Source organism: Pseudorasbora parva, chromosome 9, assembly GCF_024679245.1.
Source record: "Pseudorasbora parva isolate DD20220531a chromosome 9, ASM2467924v1, whole genome shotgun sequence".
NCBI classification, from domain to species: domain Eukaryota; kingdom Metazoa; phylum Chordata; class Actinopteri; order Cypriniformes; family Gobionidae; genus Pseudorasbora; species Pseudorasbora parva.
Window position 1 is genome coordinate 23,949,759 of NC_090180.1, and position 21,165 is coordinate 23,970,923.

The window sequence follows — 21,165 nt, forward strand, 5'->3', positions numbered from 1 at the left end:
GCTCTTTGAAGTGGTGTTGCAGTAGCAACACACACACACACACAACATAGACAGAAAGAATAAAGGATATTTAATGCCAGATGGTCGCAGCTGGAATGCAGGTGGCTGAAGGCGGAGACCCAGAGGGAATCCGGCGTCCTCAGGTCTGCAGGGATGTTCCGCTGGTTGCTTTTCGACGGCGGTTTGCTTGATTCCGGAGGACAGCGATGGTGTCGCTGAAGGAGATAAAATCTGACGCCTATGGCAAATCAGGGTCTTATATAGCCTCCTGTATGCAAATTTAAGCCCCTTTTTTGGCGGTCTCTCTGGAGCGCCCCCATTGGTTCCTTCCTCTCAGCCGCCTCACCATAGGTTCCTGCAGTTGCCGCGGCAGGGCCAATCAGAGAGCTCCTCGCGCCTGGCTATTGCCGTGCAGCTGCACTGTGCTTTACATAGATACCTTTATTAATAAAGTTTTGCTTCATATTCTCGAGAAAAGGAGTTTTTCCCATACGCAATACAAGGAACCTCTCGATAGGGAACCTCTCCTCAACCATCTAGAATGTTTGGGTCACATGATCAATACTGCCAAGAGCTGGATGTCTCCCATCCAGAAAATCTCTTTCCTGGGGACGATCATAGACTCAATACAGATAAGACCCCGCCTTACGTCTCAGCGCGCCCTCTCTGTTCAGAGCATGACGAAGTCATTCAAACCTGGTGCTTGCATTCCTCTCAAACATTTTTAGAGGATGCTAGGTCTTATGGCCTCAGCATCGGCAGTACTCAAACTGGGTCTATTGCATATGCGCCACTTTCAACGGTGGCTGAACCCCCTGCGTTCTGGCTCATGCATGGCGATCAGGCCAGTTTCGCATCAAAGTGAACCACAGCTGTGTCAAAGCTCTGGCTCCTTGGAAAGCGACCGCCTGATACCAGACGGGCGTACTGATGGGTACAATTACGAAACAGAAAGTGGTCTCAACAGACGCGTCCAGCCTAGGCTGGGGCGAGATGATTTTTAAAGGGGTGATAAAACACATTCTTTCAAAGGCTTGATTGTGTTTGTGAGGTGCACTGTAACATGTTCCTGCTTTGTTTTTTAAAAATGTAATTATTGTTCATATATTTTACCTTTATTCTACACTGCTCTGTCCCTCCTTGTAAAAATGGTCTGATGGTTTCTGGGTTCTATGAAGCTGGTCCCTCAAAAATATAAAATGGGCTCAGATTGGTTAGCTGGCCCAGTGTGTTGTGATTTGCTAACCATCTAGTGCACATTTTTCGGAAACACTTTTACCGGTAGTCTGTAAAGACTGCGGATCTATAGTGATTGCTACTGAATTTCAACTTTTGCGAGCTTTTAGAAAACGATTATAGCCAAATATCTGTTACAAAAATAACCTGGTCTCACAGAATTCCGTGAACTCAACACGGACCCTTAACTCAAAAATCTGTGGTAGTTTCACGGAATCGCCAAAAATTCTGTGATGGGTTCACGGAAGTGATGCCTATGTAAGTCAATGACAGGCAGCATCCATGGTCCACACACGGATTACCAACTCACATTTAATTATTTGCATTTGTAAAAGTAGACATGATTTTATGAATATTTATAGCCTACTTTTATATTTTGGAGCAACAATCTCCACTCCTACCCTAAACTTACCCACTTATCAACAATATAAAACACATAACAGGCAAATAAATGTACAGTCACAGTTATTTATTGCAAAAAACGGACCAGAAACAGTATAGAAGTATTAACTCATGTTCATACGTTATCTTCAAATGATATCTTTATGTGAAGAACAGAGTTGATCTTAATGTTTTAGTCGTTGAAACGTTGATCGCACCCCTTTGTGAACAGAACATACACGCACTGTCGCGCTCGTTAATATTACTGATTCAAATGATACACAAAAGTTAATTTTGTGCCAATGGCATTTTACAATCAAAGCTGACGTAATGACGCAATTGGTCACGCGACATACAACAGCCAATGCTGTCAAACCTGACGTGACGTTTCTTCTGGCGGCAATATTTGAAATGTATTAATATTCGACGGATCGACTCGACGTTACTGATCGCTTTTGGGGATTTTCTTTACACAAATCAATCGTTTGGCCTCGGAACACTTGGAATATTTGTAGTTTCTGAATAAATTGTGCCTGCAGTATCTGTGTATCTGCCTGTTATATCCTGTTTTTTATAATACACAAATGGGTAGGTTTAGGGAAGGGATGGAGTTACGTGTTCAAAACGTGTCTGCATAAAAAGAAAATAAATGTAAATAAATTATGCTGACTCAATCAAACTGACGAATATAAGGTGTTGGAACAGGGAATCCATGTGTAGACCACGGATGCTGCCTGTCATTGACTTACATAGGCATCACTTCCGTGAACCCATCACGGAATTTTCGGCGATTTCGTGAAACTATAATACAGATCTGCCAACATTGTCGCTATATGATAAATTAAAATAATCTGATAACATCACTGTTTTCTCCAGAACGACTGTACAGCCAAATCTAATTTTGTCCCCAATATTATCCTGTTTGACACTGTTAAGCTGCTTTGACACAATCGTGATTGTAAAAGCGCTATATAAATAAAGTTGATTGATTGATTGATCAATTGATCAACCTGATCTCACTGTTCATTTCACGGAAATCTGTGAGATCAGGTTGCACAAGAACTATTAACCCAAATTGAACCTAAACATTGGCTTTACTATAGTAGCCAAATCAAACACAGAACCATGTTTAGCATGCCTGTAGATAAACAAGCATGTAGATAAACAATACATAAAAGCTCTTATCAAAGAATAATTTACACTAATTCCAAGTTCGCTGTTAAGATTTAAAAAAAAGTTTGTAATGTTAGGTGTTTGTCGGATAATGTTAAGTATGAATGAGCATTTAACAAACTGGTTTGCAGAGCCAAAAAGCGTTGTCATTTGTTTACTTCCTTGCTACAACATACAATTAACATTACAAAATATTACAGGAAAACACATAGATGAAAATTAAATCATACTTGCAGGTTGTTGTGGCCTGTTTTTAAAGTTGGAACTGCTCCATCTTTCAGGACAAGCCGTTGTGGGAATCCTGCTTTGAACTTTGCGAAGATTGTGGAAGCTTTCCTCCATAAAATGTGCAGCATAGAGAGCGAGATTTGGGTAATAATTATAAGGGACCGAGTTAAAAATAAATTTTAACTATTGATCCCTAATAGAGGTCTGCACCCCCAGGGGACCCAACCAGATATTTTGCGTCACGGGATTACATTTCCAAACAAAACTCGGTAGTGGTCGGTAACTCTGGTATGGGAGTGGTTGGTCATTCAATATCATGTTCCCGATGTCCTTTCAGAACATCATATCTTGGCTTGATTTAATCTTAATCTTATCGACCACCCGGCATGCACTCAAGACTGTTATGCACGTGCTTCCGGGGTCTGTGCGCACAGCATGTGCATAATGGTCCTCAGGGCAGACTGTACCGGTGATAAATATATGGCAGAGGCGCTGGAAGTTGAGGTGCTGCGGCCCTGGTTTCAAAGGAATGCAAATGCAATTACATTTCAATCCTTTGAAACCAGCGGCCCTGGTTTCAAAGGATTGCAAATGCAATGCAAATTTTTGTTAATTTACAATTATACATTTTTCGAATTTAGTAATTTATTTGTAGTAAACATTTTTGGTGGCCCATTAAGTTTTTATTTATTTATTTATTTATTAATAATAATTATATGTTGAGTAAGGTTTTAAAAGTCTTCATGAAATCAAAATTGACCCTCTTTACTTTGTTAGCATATATTAAAGGGCTTATGGTGAACAATTAACGAGTGCAAGCACCACCCTTTTAATATAACTCAGATGTTATTCGTTTGAAAGTAGAATGTCATATATACCTAGGATGACTTGAGGGGGAGTAAATCATGAGCAAATTTTAATTTTTGGGTGAACTTGCCCTTTAATAAAACGTGACTGATCAAAAAAGCGTACTTTGGACAAACAAATTAGTGCCTATACATGTTCACCTACACAGAAACATGCCATTTAGGGTGTGGAAATTAGGGCACATAATAGGGCTAGCTATTCATGTTGTGCTCCTTTTTATTAACACCTTGAACCAGTGGCTACAGTTTCCAATGTACTATTAGATTCATAATGAGTTTTATGAATGAAGTTGACTCAGGTTGCATGAATATGTGGAAAAATGAGCTGAGGCCTTTCAATTTTCTTTGTATTAACTAGTTGACTCTAAAAGATAAAAGTGGTGGGATTTGTCTGTTGGACGGAGCAAATTGGTGTTTTCTTTGTCTGAACACGTGAGAATGAGTTTGCATGGCCTAACTGTTCTGTAAAGGCTGATGTCAAGACATGATGAGCTCAAGTTAGTCTCGCTCATATATTGAATCACTACAAAGTGAACAAGCCTCAATTTTCTTTATTCCTTAGTGTCGAGACTAGAAGAAAAAAATACTATTTTGCATTTTTATTTAAAAAAACAAACATACAAAACCAACAAACAACAAAATCATCAGCTTTTATTAATCAAATGTCTCAAACTGATTGACACTCATGAGAAATGTGAATTTAAACTTACCAGTTACCATATTTGTTGCAATACTTTTTATCATCAGATTGGTGAGGGAAATCTGGCAGCTCTTTCACTCACCCATCTTAAAGTCCCATCTGAATGGGGACAATCAAATATTCTCAGAAGGATTCACTTTCACTCTGGTGCATCTTATCTTAACATCAGCCAGCTTCTTTTAGGAACAAAGGGGAGATAAAAACAATGAGGTGGGCTTTTGTTTGGTCACTGTTATTTTGATTATCATATTCCAGACATGTTGTCAGTCACTAATAAGGTCATTTTTAATGCAGGAGCCCTATAGTATATTGGGTTTAATGTGGTATTATTTCCAGCCCCTTTACTTTGTTTGCTGGCCAATGAGAGAGGGTCAGGTTCCCAAAGAAACGACTTTTTGTTGTTTGGTCACCACTTATAAACTGATCATTGCTTAGTTGCGCAGGTCAGTTAACAAATGCTTCGCCCAGATGATGGGTCAAGACTTCTTCCAAATTGTAAGTATATTTGATTTTGCTTTATGCTGTTGTGTTTATTCTTCACTTAAAAACTGTATATACGTGATTATAGAAGTGCAGTTCGTTTAATAAACAAAAAGTGTGATTAGCATTCTCGATGATGTATTAAAATAAATTAAAAATATAAAATGTTTTATTTTATTTTTTTTAAATAATAAAATTACAAAAATAATTTTACACCCAATTATCTAAATGAATCAATAGATTTTTATGAATATCTAGCATCACATTTTTTCCACATTGCTTATGCCTGGATATGCTTTCAAGAGTAACAGCTGCTCAGTTTTAATGCCTCTTTAGTGGTTAATTCCTGTTCCCTTTATCCCTTTTTTCCTTAGATGATAAGAATAATTACAGGAGTCTTGGTCTCATTAGCTCTCTCATCTGGGATGACTATTGACCGAAGGGGGTTTCTTGTACCTCCACCCGCTGGCTCTCCTGATAGCCCCATTCCTCCTGATGACTACTTTGACGACTCTGCTGCAGTTAACAACGGCCTCCCTATATTCACTTATGATAATTACCCTATAGCAAAAGGAGGAAATCCTATAGCCAGAGGTCAGATAATGCAATACGGTGACTCATTAAATGGATACTCTTTACCCATGTTAAAAATCCCGCCTGATAGGTATCCCATTCAATCGAAACCTCAGTCTGGGAACACAACTCAAGGATCTCGCACAGTGCTTGTGGGACAAATACCTGACCTTTCGTACTGTGACATGCTTCTTGAGGCACCAGTGCCTCCACCTGCAGATCAAACACCCTGGTTCTGTGTTTGCTCACATTGTAAAGGGGGTCCCAGTGGTCCAAAGGGGAACAAAGGAGATAGGGGACTGCCAGGTTATTAATTTGAACCAATTCTTAGACACCACCATTGTATATGTATAGTACAGCAGTAATTGCAGAGTAGATTTTCTTTTATTTCTTTGTCTTAGGTCTTTCCGGTAGTCCAGGAATAAAAGGCTTGCCAGGATTTCAAGGTCGCCCAGGGTTTAATGGTCATCAGGGACCAAAGGGTAAATACAGTCACTTTACTTCTATTCTAAAGACTCATTAAACCAACTGTTAATGATAATAGTTCACTTCATATAGAGTTATGTATCTGCCTCAGAGAGTCTGAGTTTGAACTTGGTGATTGAGTACAAAACACTGGAATGTTTACAATTGATTATTTTTTCCTTCCGATAGGCAAAATGGGGGATATTGGTGAAAAAGGAGATCTGGGTCCATTTGGCTTTAAAGGACTCAAAGGACAGAGAGGCACCAAGGGTAAGTTAGCACATTCTTAGCAATTTGAACAAAATATATAAATAAAAATAAAAATAAAATTACGATCACCAACTTGCTAAACATTCTGTCTCATGCAGGTGATAAAGGGGACAGCAGTGTGGATGGAAATCCAGGACAGCAGGGCTCAATTGGTGAGTCAGGACAGTGTACAGCAATTTGCCACTCAATCCAGGGACCTCCAGGAGAGCTTGGCCAACCTGGTATCACAGGGGGAAGAGGACTTCCAGGGTTAGGAGGAAATCTAGGGTCGAAGGGCCAGAAAGGGGATTTGGGGGATGATGGTCTGCATGGAGCTCCAGGTGCAATTGGCCAAAAAGGAGATCAGGGAGAAACGGGCAAGTGTCACTGCAAGAATGGGGTAGTTGGTGCAAATGGAATGATTGGAATTCCAGGACTAAAAGGTAGCAAAGGAGACACTGACCAGCAAGGAGCAGCGGGGGTAAATGGAGACAAGGGGCAAAAGGGGGATCCTGGGGAAATGGGTGCTCCAGGCCCTTGCTCTCTACCAATTCAGTCTGCTTTTTTAGCGGCACTAAGCAGCAGTTACCCACAGCCAAATCTGCCAGTTCCTTTCACTAATGTTTTTTACAACAGAGAATTTAATTTTGACCCCTTTCGAGGCATCTACAGGGCTCCCATAAATGGAACCTATGTCATTAACTATCACTTGATTGTCTTCAGTAAACTGCTCAGAGTGGGGCTTTACCACAACTTCAAACCTATCGTCAAAAGTACAGGGTCAATAGATCTTGGAACAACATCTCAACAGGTGGTCCTGCATCTTATCATGGGCGATGAAGTTTGGCTACAGGTAAGAGATGTTGATTCCAATGGCATGTATTCTAATAGTGAGTGCAATAGTACCTTCTCTGGCTTCCTGCTCTACCCAGACAGCTGTGATATGCCAATGTCACGTGATTTGCCAGATCCTATAAGCGGAACATACAGCTGGGGTGAATTAGAGGAACCCACTACCACTCTTGCCCCAGATTAATCCAGTATTGATTAATCCAGTGCCTCTAAGCCCAAATACATCCCTAGCATATTTGGCAAATTCTAAGTAAATTGAGTACAGTATGAGTAATAATAATAATAAATATTTGGGCAGTCACATGTTTAGTCCTTAAGTAAAGCTTTTGAAAGGTAAGCTTCTGCTACATATTAAAGCAATGCACACTATATTAAATTGATACTACAATTGTACAGTTTTGGTGAACATTGTATTTTCATTCAAATATGTTGTTTATACGGGGGCATTGCCTGTGCTACCATATATATATAAAGTATATATATTTTTTTATAAAAGTATAATTTAATAAGCTGCAAATAAGTATTTGAACACCTGTCTATCAGCTAGAATTCTGACCCTCAAAATCCTGTTAGTCTGCCTTTAAAATGTCCACCTCCACTCCATTTATTATCCTAAATTAGATGCACCTGTTTGAGGTTGTTAGCTACATAAAAACTCCTGTCCACCCCATACAATCAGTAAGAATCCAACTACTGACATGGGCAAGATCAAAAAGCCGTCCAAAGACACTAGAGACAAAATTGTAAACCACAAGGCTAGAAAGGGCTACGGGGAAATTGCCAAGCAGCTTGGTCGGAAAAGGTCCACTGTTGGAGCAATCATTAGAAAATGGAAGAAGCTAAACATGACTGTCAATATCCCTCGGACTGGGGCTCCATGCAATATCTCACCTCGTGGGGGCTCAATGATCCTAAGAAAGGTGAGAAATCAGCCCAGAACTACACGTGAGGAGCTGGTCAATGACCTGAAATGAGCTGGGACCACCGTTTCCAGGGTTACTGTTGGTAATACACTAAGATGTCATGGTTTGAAATGAAAGGTTGCCCTGCTTAAACCAGCACATGACCAGGCACGTCTTAAGTTTTCCAATGACCATTTGGATGATCCAGAGGAGTCATGGGAGAAAATCATGTAGTCAGATGAGACCAAAATATAACTTTTTGGTCATAATTCCACTAAACATCTTTAGAGGAAGAAGAATGATGAGTACCATCTCAAGAACACCATCCCTACTTTGGGAGTGTTTTTCTGCACATGGGACAGGGCGACTGCACTGTATTAAGGAGAGCCATGTATTGTGAGATTTTGGGGAACAACCTCCTTCACTCAGTTAGAGCACTGAAGATGGGTCGAGGCTGGGTCTTCCAACATGACAATGACCCGAAGCACTCAGCCAGGATAACCAAGGAGTGGCTCTGTAAGAAGCATATCAAGGTTCGGGTGTAACCTAACCAGTCTCCAGACCTTAACCCAATAGAGAATCTTTGGAGGGAGCTCAAACTCCATGTTTCTCAATGACAGGCCAGAAACCTGACTGATCTAGAGAAGTTCTGTGTGGAGGAGTGGGCCAAAATCCCTCCTACAGTGTGTGCAAACCCGGTGTAAAACTACAGGAAACGTTTGACCTCTGTAATTGCAAACAAAGGCTACTGTACCAAAATATTAAAACTGATTTTCTCAGGTGTTCAAACACTTATTTGCAGCTGTATCATACAAATAAATAGTTAAAAAAATAATACATTGCGATTTCTGTATTTTTTTTAATGTCTCTCACAGTGGACATGCACCTACGATGACAATTTCAGACCCCTCCATAATATCTAACCGGGAGAACTTGCAAAATAACAGGGTGTTCAAATACTTATTTTCCTCACTGTATATATATATATATATATATATATATATATATATATATATATATATATATATATATATATATATATATATATATATATATATTGTACAAATATAAACCATCTCTTGTTGACCTGCTCATGCAATGTTCATAATATTGAATAATGTCTGCTGAAATACAGAAAAAATATATGCTAATTGTTTTGTAAACAAGCATGCATGAGAAGATGCATCTTTTTAATTAACTTTTCTTATAATGCTGTTAAAATAAGATATTTACAGATTTATCCTTGATCATTGTGCATAGAGAATAAAGATATTTGTGATTTTTGTTTAGAAAAATAAGTTGGCAATCAACTTTACCTGAGAAATTGTGATATTACATATCGTTGAGATTAATATAAAAAAGTATTATTTATTCAGTCACTGTACTGACTGCATTGACCTGTATCTGTTTTCAATAAATATGGATAAAATACATTTGTCCTTGCGCCTTGCCTGTTGGAACAAGTTACAGAAATGTATTATGTATGGATACTATTATTTTATATATCAAAGAACAGGGAAGTTTTAGGTCCAAACCTTTGTGGGGTTTGTACGATAGAATTTACCATTTTTATCCTGCTTTCATAAGCTGAACATCTAGCTCCAGTACAATATTTTATTATAATACAATATTTTATAACAATACATTTACTTACAATGTCACAAAGTGTTACAACTAAAAACACAACTAGGACTTTATGCAGCTTTAAATTGTATAAACGAATCTTGTGTACCAAATTCCATTACAAAAATAATATTGTGCTCTATTGCAGTAACGCTCTTTATATGACTGTCTATTTTGAACAGCCTTAGATATGTCCTACTGTAAAGTGGAATGCTTCACCACTCAACACTGGTTGACTACATGCAATCCCTTAATTCTCGGCAGGTGATACGTTTCCCTCATCCTCATCCTCGGCCATGCCTTTCAAGTAGGTACGCTTAAATTCCTCAAATACCACTTCTTCCTCCAGTTCGCTATAAACAGCCACACAGTCATATAAAAAGGACAAGAAGCAAAAACATTACACACATTATTGAAGGTACATAACAAATTTGTTATTATTAAACTAAAAAAGATAATGTCATGTTGAATCTCATTTCTTGAACATGCAGACTAAACTATTTAAATCATGACTGACCTTTCTTTCACTTCAAGAGGCAATAAAGAGAAACAACATTTTTATATAGTTTAGTTATTTTAGTTGCTTTATATACAATTGAACCAGAAAATATTTAAGAGACAGACAAAAATAAAATAAAAACTTAATGTACACATGGATGTTTATATGTAATAATACCTGCGTCAGGCTTCGGGTGCATAAGATGGAAAGGAAGCTCCACTCCAACCTCACTGATTTGTCAAAACACAAAGCTTATATGAAAATCGATCTCAATATAGTCCAAAAGCCTGAGACATCTAGCAAAAAGCTGGTCTCACTTACACACATATTAGGTGTCTTTAACTACTACTGTATGTTCTATTATTTAAATTAATCATTTGATACAATACACGTATATTTTAAATTGTACTATTTTTTAAAAAATACCTGCATGCAATTACATCTGTAATTAATTTCTGTAATTACATATTTACATTTTCTATAATAATTACACTGTTGACCCTTCCCTAAAACCTTAACCTGCCCTTAAACCTACACATACCACTAAACCACTAAATCCCACCTCAATAGCTGCAAAAGTGTTTTGCAATACAATATTCACACATATTTGATGTAAGTACATAGTAGCTAAAGACAGCTAGTATAAATGACCATTCGATTTATTTTGAACCTCATAGTTTCGCTCACTGCCTCTGAAATTGAATACTTCCCTATATATGTAGTATCTATAAAACAGTACACCAAAAGAGTATAGGCAAAAAGTAGGGGAGAGCGAACGACACAGAGCAGAGCAGTTTGTCCATTAAGAGCTACTGTAGAAAATGGTGGTTTCACTGTAGGGGACCTGCAGTGTATGTAGATAGAAATGGCTCATTCAAAGGTAATAAAAACATAATGGTTCATTATGTACAGTCTTTAAACACCACTGTAATCATAGTTATGTATATTATATTGCATTTCTGTCAATAGATCCTCATAAATACTACACACTGCACCTTTAAACTTGCTTGCCCCTGTGTATAGCCCTTGTGTTTCTCTTGTTGTTTGGTTAGTCCATGTTTCAGTTCCCTGGTTTCCTTTTTGTGTGTTTATTCTTTTGTTGTACACTTTAAAGGGATAGTTCACCCAAAAAGGAAAATTTGATGTTTATCTGCTTACCCCCAGGGCATCCAAGATGTATAATTAGACCCTATTGACACGCATTATACGAACAACGGTTGGAGTTAAAAATCTTAATTTGTGTTCTACTGAAAAAAACACAAACAGACCTACATCTTGGATGCCCTAGGGGTAAGCAGATAAACATCAAATTTTCATTTTTGGATGAACTCTCCCTTTAATAAATACTCTTCCCTGCCATCTATTCAGCTCCCTCGTGTTAGAGATATTCAATTTGGTCTTTGATTTTTGGACTCCAATACATATCCACCCAGATAACCACATTGATATGGAATATTTTGACTCCAAGATTGAATAAATGTAATATTTACCTGCTTCCCATAATCCTATCAAGGAGAAGAACAGAAAATATTAGGATATATGTGAAACGCACATTAAGCATGTGTGGTTTTATGGTACTGTTGTAGTATATTGTGTTGTGGGATACTAACCCTCCAACAATAAGCTTTACAACAATTCTGTAAGACACCATGATCCCCAGAACTTCCTTCAGGACACCCTCTTTGATGCTACAATAGAGCATTTAAACATAGTTAACATTTAAAGGCATTAATGAACGTTTGTTTTAAGTACATATAAAACCTTTACTGTGCAGAAAGCCCAATAAACTAAAGCAACTCTCATTTTCTTCAGATGAGGACTCACATGCTTGAAGAAGCTAAATTGGTGTCTTCATGCTTCAATTTTCCGTCCAGTGCGATGCCCTGCCTTTTTCTGTTATTGGCCAGTAGGGGAAGCAAGGTGTAAACTTTGTCCAATTTGGCGCCTGGATCAACAGAGTCCCTGCACCAGATAACAATCTCTTATCAGATTAATATGTATTGTATTATTGGATTATATCAACATTTCTGAATAAAATTATTACCCAGAGTCCACTGTGGCCACTGTCTCATTATAGCTGTCATTGGAGTACAGCACCACATTGGCGATTTGTTCCACTAAAAGGCAAACAATCACAAGTGTGTTTATTAGGGGTGTAACGGTTCACAAAATTCACGGTTCGGTTCGATACGATACACTGGTGTCACGGTTCGGTTCGGTACGGTTCGGTATGTTTTAGATACAGCAAAAAGAAAAAAATGGCAGAAATTACCTTTTTTTATTATTATTTTATTAAAACTAACAAAGTATGATTTTTTGTTGTTGTATGATTTTACCCATCTTCTATGTAGTTACAGGAATAAGACATTAGCTCTTTACATTAGCGTGTGCGGTGCGTGTTGCGTTGTGTGTGCGTTGCAAGATCCCCACACCCTGTAGTGCTTTACATATGCTGCGTTTGCAGTCCGCAACTGATCCGCTGTTGCATATCACAAACACAGCATTTATTCATTATTTTTTATTTAAAATCCAAAAGTTTTTACTGAACATGCCTCGTCAGAATTCCAATTTTCTTTGTTTACTCTTTAATAGAAGTCAGGTTATGTAGCCTACTACATTTAAACAACATTTTATTAAATTCATTTATTCATATTTATATACTTTAGATTTAGCTCACACAAGTGGCAAAACATTTAAACATAGTTTATAGCCTTAAATCACAAACATTTTAAATTAGAAACTTACAATAGTCTATTCAAAAACAGCCGACTCTAGTCTTTACTTTCGTTTTTACACCCTTTTAAAAGAAATCCTGCAGGTCAGAAAGAACTTTGCTTTTCACCTCCAAGAAAGTACGAGTGCTCTCCATTATGGCACATTTTTTTTACCTAAATGCCAGGTGAGGTAAGGTGTCGTTTTGTTGCTTTACTTGAGAAAAAAAAGCCATCTGTTGACTTTGAAACAAGAGTATATTTTAAATGAGATGCATCTGTGGTGAAATTACTAGATTTTCGCGTCAGTACATGTTTATTTTAATGCGAACAATGTTCTACCACTTTAATGCAGCAACGCGGCGCAGCAAAAAATAGACTCGGTACGAAAACGATCCGTGCACTGCTGCAGACGCACCGCACCTGGAACAGACTGACGGACAGCACCCGCGTGCAGTTTGAAAGCTGTCATCCGTTAACATGGGTACGGAAAAAAATACGCACCGCACACGCACTGCAGACGGAGTATGTGTGAAACGGGCGTTAGGTCTCATATCCGCGGCTATAAATGGACCACTCGCCGCGGTGATGTCTTTTGCCATTTGAATAAGTTGGAAATGTCTGTCTAAATGCTGCGGGGATAGTTTTTGGGATAGTTTGTGGCTGTTTCTCCTTTTTATCGTCTTGTTGTCGGCGTAAAGACAACAAGATCGTCTTGTTGTCGGCTTTGATTGACATGACATGAATTATTCCCGCTGCTGTACCATCAGCAAATGCGACATACCGTTGTTTTTTAATCCATCAATCTTGCCAACACCATCATAGCTTACCAAGAATCCAAAGTTCACCCAAACTTTGTTGGTTATTGGAGGATCTTCTATTTCTGGTTTGTTAAACGCAATTGCCAGTAGGAATACAGCATTCAGCGCGTAGCCTACTGAGTAAGCGAGCACCTGACTGAGCAGCCTAAAACATATTTGGTGTTTTTTTTTTTTTTTCACTTCGGCGGTGTCAGGGGCATTGCCTGTTATGTCGTTTTGGTTATTGGGCTATCTTGTTGAACGCATATTATTATATTTCACAAACTTTTTTATTTTCCAAATCTAAATAATTAGTCCAAGAACCGTTCGGTACATAATGCGTACCGCGTACCGAACCGAAAGCCTCGTACCGAACGGTTCAATACGAATACGCGTATCGTTACACCCCTAGTGTTTATATATATAATATATAACAGGTCAGGAAAAAAAGTTAAAAGACCACTTAACATGGATTTCTCAATTTTTTTCCAGAACTGTATGTGTATTGTGTATATATATATAATGATATATATATAATGATATATATATAATGATATATATATATATATATATATATATATATATATATATATATATATATATATATATATATATATATATATATATATATATATATATATATATATTATCATATTGACCCAGGCAAATTCATGGACAAAATTTTGATATTTGTAAAAAAAAAAATAATAATAAAAATAAAATAATAATAATAATATATATTGTATATATATATATATATATATATATATATATATATATATATATATATATATATATATATATATATATATATATATATATATATATATATATATTTTTTTTTTACATCAGTCTACTTGACGTATGACTACAAGTATATATACAAATATCTACATTTTTTCCATGAATTTGCCTGGGTCAATATGATTATGTAGATGTATTGACATGTTTTGAACTGGGGCCAAAATATCAGGGTGGAACAGCTGTAATATCATTGCTAAACTAAATAAAACTCTTGAAAAAAAACAAAACTTAAAGGTGCACTATGTAGTTTCCGTCCACTAGAGGTCGACTATTCAAAACAAAAGTGTAGTTTGATGACGCAAAGTTTGAGCGCAGCATCTTGGGAGATGTGGTCTTCACTTCACAGCGGGTGGAAAATAGGACTCTGGCAGAAATCACGTTCATGCATGCGGTTATTAACATTACTGTAGTGTAAAGCACAGCAGGACCGAGTGTTGTGGAGCTGAGCACAGCTGCTGGAGCGATTGTTAAACAAATACCCGCCTCACGAATTCCGGGACTTTTATTATGACGGAACGGGACATAGTCGCCGGGCGCCTGCACTGATCCGCTCTTCCGGTTATGATTTTGAGGTAATGCAGCTCTGTTTATCATATTAGATACATTTAAGTGTGTTGAAAATGATGTTATGACGTTACTCTGTGCGTTCACTTGTTCACACTGCTAAGAGTAAAGCGCTCCAGCCAAATAAAAGACGAAACCGAGGGTAGCACAGATATGACGCAATTGACAGGCGACTTCCTCAAACGCTATGCTGAAACCTGTCCTTAGTTAAAATAGCAATTTTCTCGACAATTTACAAATAGTTGGAAACATCTGGGATATTGTAGGTACTCAACTGAACAAAATATATAACACTGGCCTAGTGGTTTTTGGATATTTTACTGCAAAAATACTACATAGTGCACCTTTAAATAGTTCTTTAATCATCTAAAAAGCAGTTGCTTTAAATTTTACAAATATTTGAAAACAATGTCTGCCAAATCAAAGTCATGTGGATCAACAAACATGTAGAAACATGCTGGAAAACCAAAATGAACACGCTTGAACATTCCTACTTTCAACCGCTTTCAAACTCGCACTTACCAGAAATAATGATGTTCCTCACATTTTTGTTGGAGTCATTACTGATTTTGATGCTTACATTGATGGGTTCCCCATGATAGTAAGTCTACAAATAAAAAGTCTAATTAGATAATTTACTAAAAATATGGTACAACATTCCAAACTGTTTCATTTTATTCCATAAACATCATTCTTCATTTAAAAATATAAAACATTGCTAACAACAAAGAAAGGGTTAGTTTGAAACCCACCTGTTTCTCTAAGCTTGCCTCCAAATGCAGTGGTTTGTCAGACATGAGAAAGTCACGGGTGGTCTGCACACAGGGAGCTGGTCCTAGCTTCTCTGGGGCGTACTGGACCTTACGAATCATCAAACGAACTGAGCTCCTGATGGTGGTGGAGAGGAACAAGACATATTATTGTTAAATGGATACTTCACCTCTTTTTCATATTAAACTATGTTATTCCCTTAACTAAGACGAGTTGATAGATACCTCTCTTGTCTCAGTGTGTGCACTTAAACGCTCTGACGCGCTGTGACATTCTGATAGCATTTAGCTTAGCCCGCTAAGCCCAGTTCATTAACTATGGTACCAAACAGAAATCAAGTTAGAAGAGAAAAAACACCTCCACATTTTCCCTATTTAAATATAGTTACACGAATAGTTGAACGATCAAGTATGGTGACACAAAATAAAACGTGGCACTTTTCTAAGCGGATTAAAAATGAGAACTATAATGTATGGTGGAATAGCACTTCTGAGAGTACTTCGAGAGTACCATACATTTTAGTTCTTCTTTTTAATTTTATTTTGTGTCACCATACTTGATCGTTCAACTATTCGTGTAACTGTATTTAAATAGGGAAAATGTGGAGGTGTTTGGTCGCTTCTAACTTGATTTCTGTTTGGTACCATAGTGAATGAACTGGGCTTAGCGGGCTAAGCTAAATGCTATCAGAATGTCACCGCGCATCAGAGCGATTAAGTGCAAGCGCTGAGAAGAGAGAGGTATGTATCAACCAAGCGGCAACCTCCAGCGATCTCTCTTGAAGCCAATATGGAAGTAATGTAAACTGCAATTCCTTGACTGGCATATCGAAATTAAGGGCGTGGTTACTTTGAATGCAGGTGGATAGCCATTTATCCGCCGTCTATAGTCATCACCTAAGCTCCACCCACATCCCCCCTTTTTGCCCATTTTCTGTTATCCGGGAGTGACATGCGATGACTCGCTCGCAAGATGGCAACGCCCAGCTCGCCCCTACTTTAAGCATCAGAACAGCTTATCGGAATCCTATGGGTGACGTCACGGACACTACGGCCATATTTTTTTACAGTCTATGATATCAACTCGTCTTAGGTAAGGGAATATGAAAAAGAGGTGAAGTATCCCTTTAAGATCTATACCAAACAATGGTCTACATATCACCACAGAAGCAAATCAGGATAATCAAAGAGGTACAAGTAGATCATGGTAGGCCTGAATACAACACCCAAATAGAGAAAAAGACCAAAGAGTTGTAGGCTGGACTAACCGTTTGCGAACTTTTGCAATCTGGCTCTCAGCACAGAAGGCTTTCACCTCAAAGTCCACAGCACAGTACTGTGAAAAATATAGATATGATACTACTCAGAGGCCATAATTGTCAGAATAAAACTGATGTCATATTTGGTATAATGCATCATGTCTTAAAACAAAAGCAGAATAGTTACCTTTCCAGCATCTTTTGGGCCTGGTTGTATTCCTACTGAGCAGGGCAAGTTATCAGGGAACTAAAGAAACAGAATTGAGAGATAATCTTTATCAGGTCCTTCAATATACAAAACCATAAGATGTTGTTTTATATATTAAAATGAAATAGCACAAAACAATATGCACAAATTTCATTATTAGCATATTGGGTGGCGATATTAAATTCCCATCGGTGTGAGCGAGAGTGTACATGTAGGCATGTGTGTGTCTGTAGATGTTAGCCCTGCTGCAATAGACTGTCTATGCATCCTATAGCCAGACGGTGGGTTAGGCACCATGCACAAATAGTTTAGAGAATGGATGCAGGTCAGTATTACAACTGAATGCAGATAAAAGAAAAATGGAGTTTGTCTTCCTTGCCAGTGTTGCCTCTGGCTTTCTTATTTTGAGGCATTTAAAGGTTCACCCAAAAATGAAAATTCTTTTTCCTTCCAAACCTATAAGACTTTCATTCATCTTTGGAACACAAATTTAAATATTTAAAATGAAATCTGAGAGCTTTCTGTATCTTCATTGACAGTCTATGCAACTACCACTTTGACACAAGACTGATCATAGTTTTACAATCTCTTCATTATGATCTCTTAATTTTTTTTAATCAAAAAAAGATCTTAATTTGTGTTCTGAAGATGAACAAAAGTCTTACAGGGGAATGACATGAGGGTGAGTAAATAATGACAGAATTTTCATTTTTGGGTGAACTATCCCTTTTAATATTAAACAATATTATTGATTTTATCTCACTCATATTATTGTATTAGAAGTTAACTAAGCTGGACAATGACATCACTACTTTCTGCAGAAAATTGAAAATAACCACTGAACAATGACACTTCTTTTAGAGCTGCTGTTCAGCCGAATTGAACTCTGTTTGAATTATTGAATCACAAAAGGTGACTTGACTTGACTATGATGGTAGCATGGTCTTTGAAACACATTGAAATAACATGTACAATGTTTGGTGATGTGATTCAGTACCATTATACCATTTGTATATTTATTTATTTGCAAGAAAAGGTTGAAAACCTTGAACATACTTACTTCAAAGAAAAACGGGTAGGCATTCTCACCCAGTTTGCGCAGTAGTTTATCCTGAACCTTGGTGAGAATGCCCTGCTCTTTGTCCTGCAATGGGGGGTAGATTTGCCGGGTTGACATGTAGATCTCTCGTCTGAATGAGATGCCAATCACGTCCACATCATCACGGCCATACCGAAACGCGCAGGACAAGGTAACATACGCTAGAGGGCAACAGAATCACAAAGCACATCTCATTGTAATAAATCTGATTTATCGTCTGTTGTTCAGTTTGTAAACTTTGAATGAATGTAGTGACCTTTTTTCCCCTTCAGCTGTGCAGGGTCAACATAAAGGACACCGTCTGATAGACAAGGAAATTGTAAATGTAAATGAAGGTTTTAAGAAAACTTGGTGAGCTTAAAATCAAAATAAAATCATTCTGCACGCACCCACAGGATCCACTGAGTCAACACGGTCAACAAAGTCTCTCCTTCCCATATACACACCGACCTGATTCAAAAACACAACATATATTACTTAATAAGCCTAGTATTCATTCTTATATGTGTTTGTTATTGTTGTTATTGCTTTCTCCCTCAGGTCCACGTACTTATCCAATTGTATATCAACTAATAACTTTTCATCATGTTCATGTTCAACATACACTTCCCGATGCCCATGTAAATCCACAAATTATATTTTGATGTGGGGGTAGCCAGTTGCAGTTACACTTAAGGTCTCATTTGTTAACATTAGTTAATATAGGACTATTAACTAACACAAACTAACAATGAGCAATGTAATTTTATATTTAGTAATCTTTGTTAATGTTACTTAATATAAATCCAACTGTCATTGATTGTTCATAAAAGTTCACCATGCATTAATCAATGTTAACAAATACAACATTTGATTTTTATAATTAGCATTAGTAAATGTTAAAATTAACATTAAATAGGATTAATGAATTATATAGAAGTATTGTTAATTCTTAGTTAATGTTAATTAATGTAGTTAACTCATGTTAACAAATGAAACCTTATTGCAAAGTGTTACCATATTTCCTTATGAGAAACACCTCTAAAAACATTTCTGCACATTTCTATTGTGCCAGATCTTTTTTTTTTTTTTTTGTCTGTGGCCATAGAAGCTGGGATGGGGTTCCAGCAATCCTGTGACCTTACATAAGTGGTTTGGAGAATAAATGGATGGATAATTAACTGCATATATACTCCAAATGGGTTGATTTCTTGTATTGAATTTGACTCTATTAATCAAGACTAATTATTTTGGTCTAAATTACCTTCGAAGCAAAATGTTTTGATTGACTTAAACCATTTTAAGGTTTACTAAACTTACCGACTTGTCCTTGGATATTTTCTTGAAGACGATCTGTTTTGGGCTCATTGTTGTTTATAGACTTGAACACACACACACACACACACACACACACACACACACACACACACACACACACACACACACACACACACACACACACACACACACACACACACACACACACACATTAATCATTAATGAAATACATTAATTAAATACATTAATGTCAAATTTCATCATGCAATGTAAACCTAACTGAAACAATCAATGTATGTAAGTCACTGGCATTTACTACAAAAAAGTAATTCAACCTATACTTTACAATAATTTTCTAAATATCTAGTAAACCTGCAGACTTAATCAAGGCTTTCCAATATCAAAGTGAGAGATTATTATTACATAACAGTGACATAAAATCAACATTACTCATGTCCCACATAATACCCAACACAGGTCCTCTAAATTCTACATGCATTATGAATTTCATACCTGGCAGTGATGATTCGACTAATTTGTGAGGTCTGAGGCTTGAGGACAGAGAGAGCAGTGACCAGTGGGGAGGAGATGGTATTTGTACTCAGGATGTGTATTGTCGAACTAATCAGGTTAGGCAGGGTTATAGTTAAAATCCCTTTCACCCATTCTCCAGACAGACGGATATGGTAAGAGAGCTAGCTGTGCTTTCTGCAGGTGCTATACCTGCCTGAGCGGATTGGGTTGGTTTGCTTTAGTCAGCATTGGGGGAGATTACTAGACACTGACACTCTGAGCACAAGGAGCAACACTTTATTTGTCAGGGCCAAGTCACGCGCCAAGAACTGTGGTCTCTCTCGTGGGCTTTGTGTGTAAACAATTTACACTGGGTGAGATTTCAAAACCAGTTGTTTATAGTGTGAGTAATTTCAGCTTGTATACAAAAAATACAAGACTAATACAATTAGTCATTACGTATGATTACATAAAACATAAGTATTTGCACATTGTAACTGCAGAACTAATAAATATTAAATGTAATGAATCAAATAAACAATGTAGCTAAAATTTACTGTAACAGTATATACTGTATGTGCCCAGAGCATAGCTATTACAAACAGAGGTGACATGGAGAACTGAAGACAGTGGTAAATCCAATGGGAATGATTACAATGGTGATACTATATGTCTGTTGTAGGAACCCAGTTGATTGGGGCGATGGAGCGATGGAGACAAGGAGCCAGGAGCCAGGATGCAGAGACACTAGGGAGTCAAGGAGAACAGGTAAGTAACACAGGTAAGTGCATTGAAACAAGTAGTAACGTGAGCATGTGCAAATGATACCGGACAATGACTGAGTGAATGCATGGAGCTTAAGTGCAGGTGGTGATTGCAGTGCTGATGAAGTGCAGGTGTGTGAATTCAGTATTCTGGAGATTGTGACTGTCGTGTCAGGGAGAGGGTGTAGC

The 21,165-nt window shown here is 37.5% G+C and overlaps 2 protein-coding genes across 3 annotated transcripts; one reads left to right on the top strand and one right to left on the bottom strand.

Moving 5' to 3' along the window:
* Nucleotides 1-5,310: 5,310 nt before the first annotated feature.
* LOC137090389 (complement C1q and tumor necrosis factor-related protein 9-like) lies at nucleotides 5,311-9,063 on the top strand. Of its 2 annotated transcripts, XM_067454383.1 has the most exons (5): nucleotides 5,311-5,943; nucleotides 6,039-6,119; nucleotides 6,292-6,372; nucleotides 6,471-7,204; nucleotides 8,981-9,056. In XM_067454383.1, the coding sequence occupies exons 1-5, from the start codon at nucleotides 5,439-5,441 to the stop codon at nucleotides 9,026-9,028; spliced, it is 1,449 nt and encodes a 482-aa protein (XP_067310484.1). In that variant the 5' UTR covers nucleotides 5,311-5,438; the 3' UTR covers nucleotides 9,029-9,056. The 2 variants fall into 2 exon arrangements, with proteins under 2 accessions (XP_067310484.1, XP_067310483.1); XM_067454382.1 differs by having other exon boundaries at nucleotides 6,471-9,063.
* A 746-nt stretch (nucleotides 9,064-9,809) lies between these two features.
* Nucleotides 9,810-20,326, bottom strand: saga (S-antigen; retina and pineal gland (arrestin) a). Its single transcript, XM_067454384.1, has 16 exons — nucleotides 20,213-20,326; nucleotides 19,742-19,802; nucleotides 18,832-18,892; nucleotides 18,699-18,743; nucleotides 18,404-18,603; nucleotides 17,323-17,382; nucleotides 17,145-17,212; nucleotides 15,859-15,994; nucleotides 15,629-15,713; nucleotides 12,272-12,344; nucleotides 12,052-12,189; nucleotides 11,838-11,915; nucleotides 11,718-11,732; nucleotides 10,405-10,457; nucleotides 10,246-10,255; nucleotides 9,810-10,081 (listed from the first exon to the last, which is right to left on the bottom strand). The coding sequence occupies exons 2-16, from the start codon at nucleotides 19,787-19,789 to the stop codon at nucleotides 9,979-9,981; spliced, it is 1,173 nt and encodes a 390-aa protein (XP_067310485.1). The 5' UTR covers nucleotides 19,790-19,802; nucleotides 20,213-20,326; the 3' UTR covers nucleotides 9,810-9,978.
* Nucleotides 20,327-21,165: the final 839 nt, after the last annotated feature.

Excerpts from the sequence above, each read along its gene's own strand:
- LOC137090389 (XM_067454382.1), top strand. The coding sequence starts at position 5,439 with ATGATAAGAATAATTACAGGAGTCTTGGTCTCATTAGCTCTCTCATCT. Across the intron at positions 5,944-6,038 it reads AGGAGATAGGGGACTGCCAG|GTCTTTCCGGTAGTCCAGGA; the intron begins GTTATTAATTTG and ends TCTTTGTCTTAG. Across the intron at positions 6,373-6,470 it reads AGGACAGAGAGGCACCAAGG|GTGATAAAGGGGACAGCAGT; the intron begins GTAAGTTAGCAC and ends TGTCTCATGCAG.
- saga (XM_067454384.1), bottom strand. The coding sequence starts at position 19,789 with ATGAGCCCAAAACAGATCGTCTTCAAGAAAATATCCAAGGACAAGTCG. Across the intron at positions 18,893-19,741 it reads AAATATCCAAGGACAAGTCG|GTCGGTGTGTATATGGGAAG; the intron begins GTAAGTTTAGTA and ends TTTTTGAATCAG. Across the intron at positions 15,714-15,858 it reads AGGCAAGCTTAGAGAAACAG|ACTTACTATCATGGGGAACC; the intron begins GTGGGTTTCAAA and ends TTTTATTTGTAG.